The 2,639-nt window shown below is 42.6% G+C and overlaps 1 protein-coding gene across 1 annotated transcript; it reads right to left on the bottom strand.

The window, feature by feature from the left end:
* Positions 1 to 863: 863 nt before the first annotated feature.
* Positions 864 to 1,412, bottom strand: LOC140977629 (uncharacterized). Its single transcript, XM_073442378.1, has one exon. The coding sequence runs from the start codon at positions 1,410 to 1,412 to the stop codon at positions 864 to 866; it is 549 nt and encodes a 182-aa protein (XP_073298479.1).
* Positions 1,413 to 2,639: the final 1,227 nt, after the last annotated feature.

Raw genomic sequence — 2,639 nt, 5'->3', positions numbered from 1 at the left:
ACATACCCTGATCATGCATTGCATCCATGTATCATTCATTACAATTCATGTTGTTTTTATTTCGGTATTTTCATACTGGGCTATTGCTTACCTCTCTGGGGCGCTTATCTTCTGTGTGTGGTTGATAATTAGGGCAACATGGCATCCATCGTACTTCTGAGTGAGGAGACGTATGAGGAAAGCACTTATACTATCATGTTCATAGATGGAGCATTAGCACTAGTAGAGGAGATCTTTTATGATTGCCCTGGGTTGATGTTGGTGATGGGGACAGACCCCAGTTTATCATACTTCTCAGTAAGGGTGACTTGGTCAGTATACGTGCCGATTCAGATGCTTTGAGGGAGGAACTAAATTAAAGATGCATAAATATATATATAATTAGGCTCGGTATATTTTGTTATGTAATATTTATTCGAGCACTAATATGTAAATTGGTATGATGTTGAACTAATCCGGGATGATATGCGTTTTGGTTAAAGACAAATATTAACATTATAAATATTTATATGAATTTAGTAAACATGTTAATTGTGGTGTCTCAACTAATAATTATACGTATTATACTTTTATACTATATAATACTGAATATCTTTCGAAACAAACTGTCTGGGCCCGCGTTGACATAAAATTTTAAAATTCCATTCTCCGCTGCAGAGCTAAAACGGTAATTAAATAAAATAATGCATGATAATTACTGTTGGGAATCGAGGGACCCACATCCCTGATCCCCATAGACACTACCCCGCATGTTGGCGATTGCATTTCTGACACACCGGGAAATTTCCAGTCCTCTGAGGTGCCTTCTACTGCTAAATAGGGCCCTTGCCCTTCGGTGGTCCCTGATAAGGCTTCTTCCCTTGCTACCCCTGGTAAGGCTTCTTAAACTGTGGCCGCTGTTGATACTGCTGCTGTGGTGCCGGATAGGGCCTCTTGCCCTGCCTGTCGTTCTCAATATCTATCAGGTCCTGCACGGCCGCTAGAGCTCTCGTCACGGCGACCGCATAAGTCGCAGGACCCGCCACCTTTACGTCACGGCTCAAGATCGGCCGCAACCCATCAAGAAAGTGTCTCAGTTTTGCTCGGGCATCATTGGCGATCAAGGGTACAAAGTAACAACCCCTCTCAAACTTCCTCACGAATTCTGCTACGCTGCTATCCCCTTGCCGCTGCGTCATAAAGTCCCTGGTCAATTTGGCTCGTACTTCTTTATCGAAGTACTTAGAGTAGAACACCTCCTTGAATCCATCCCATGAAAGGGTCCGCATGTTAACTGTCGTGGATGCACTCTCCCACCAAATCCTAGCGTCTCCATTAAGCAAAAAGACGACACACCTAACCCTGTCGGCGTCTTGTAGTTTCATAAATTCAAATATCACCTCGATGGATTTAATCCATCCCTTAGCCACCATCGGGTCTGTAATGCCCGAGATTTTAGGTGAATAAAATGAAATGAGGAAGTGTTGCTTGAAGAATAGACCGCACCCGCGCCCCAGTTTCCACCGCACCCGCGGTGTAAGGGCAGAAAGTAGAGTTTTGACTAAAAGAGAGACCGCACCCGCGGTCCAAGACAGACCACCCCCGCGGTTGTAACTCATGAAATATGAAGAATTACAGTAGGGTCACCGCACCCACGGTCAGAAGTGAGCGCACCCGCGGTCGTCGAGTCTAGAATTTTGGATGGGTTGCCGTAGCCTGAGCGAACCCGCGGTGAAAAAGGGACTGCACCCGCGGTCGCTGTTTCTGAATTTTTAGATGGGGATGCCGTGAGCTAAGCGCACCCGCGGTCAGAAGTGAGCGCACCCGCGGTGCGACGTGTGGAGTGAAAAATAAAACATGTGTCCTAGCAATGCAATTTAATGTGCTGAGTCTTCATTTCAGCTGTTGACCACCGAGAAAACACTTCAGAAAACGTCCATGGAAGCCTCAAGAATTCTCCTAGATTAGAATTGAGCTTGTGCAAGAGTTAGCTATCCAAATTTCGATCCGAATATAGATTCATGCTCGTCATGCCATAAGCTTCAAAAGGATGTAAGTTTCATTCAATTCTTGCATGATTTGCGATATTGGTGTTGGGGAAATTCTGATTTGAGGTACATTATGTGTTCTTGAAATTATAAGCCATGTTTATTCGCAACCGGATCGAAGAACGGATACAGTATATGTTATTATCGTTTTTTGCAGCTATGTATGAGTTAGATTATTCAGATTTGTATAGATGTAATATGATATTGCTTATGAGTTGTTGAGCTTGTTGTTGGCATTACAGGTATCAAAAGATTACGTCGTTATGCCGTCGAATTGTACCGAGATTGAATAATGATTTGTACAAGAGTTGTTTGAGTTGTATATTGATTGAATACATCTATACATTGCAATTTCAGATTTAATATTGACAGAGTTGATATTCCGGCTTCGAGACTTCAATTTATTTCACGACAAGAAAGGTATAATTCATGTTGATTCGGGAAGACATAACTCGAATTAGATCCAATTTGAGTTTCCCAAAATCACATACTAGATTGTTACCTTTTTATATGTTGATGCTTTGTTTATAGATTGATATGCAAGCATTTAAGATAGGAAAGTCATTGGCAGACTTGCCAAACTAGACGTTCGGTGATATCGACGCATCGGAG

The sequence above is a fragment of the Primulina huaijiensis genome, chromosome 5 (assembly GCF_012295235.1).
Source record: "Primulina huaijiensis isolate GDHJ02 chromosome 5, ASM1229523v2, whole genome shotgun sequence".
Lineage (NCBI taxonomy): Eukaryota > Viridiplantae > Streptophyta > Magnoliopsida > Lamiales > Gesneriaceae > Primulina > Primulina huaijiensis.
This window is presented reverse-complemented; position numbering and strand designations above follow the sequence as displayed.

Coding starts and splice junctions, on each gene's coding strand:
- LOC140977629 (XM_073442378.1), bottom strand. CDS start 1,412: ATGGTGGCTAAGGGATGGATTAAATCCATCGAGGTGATATTTGAATTT.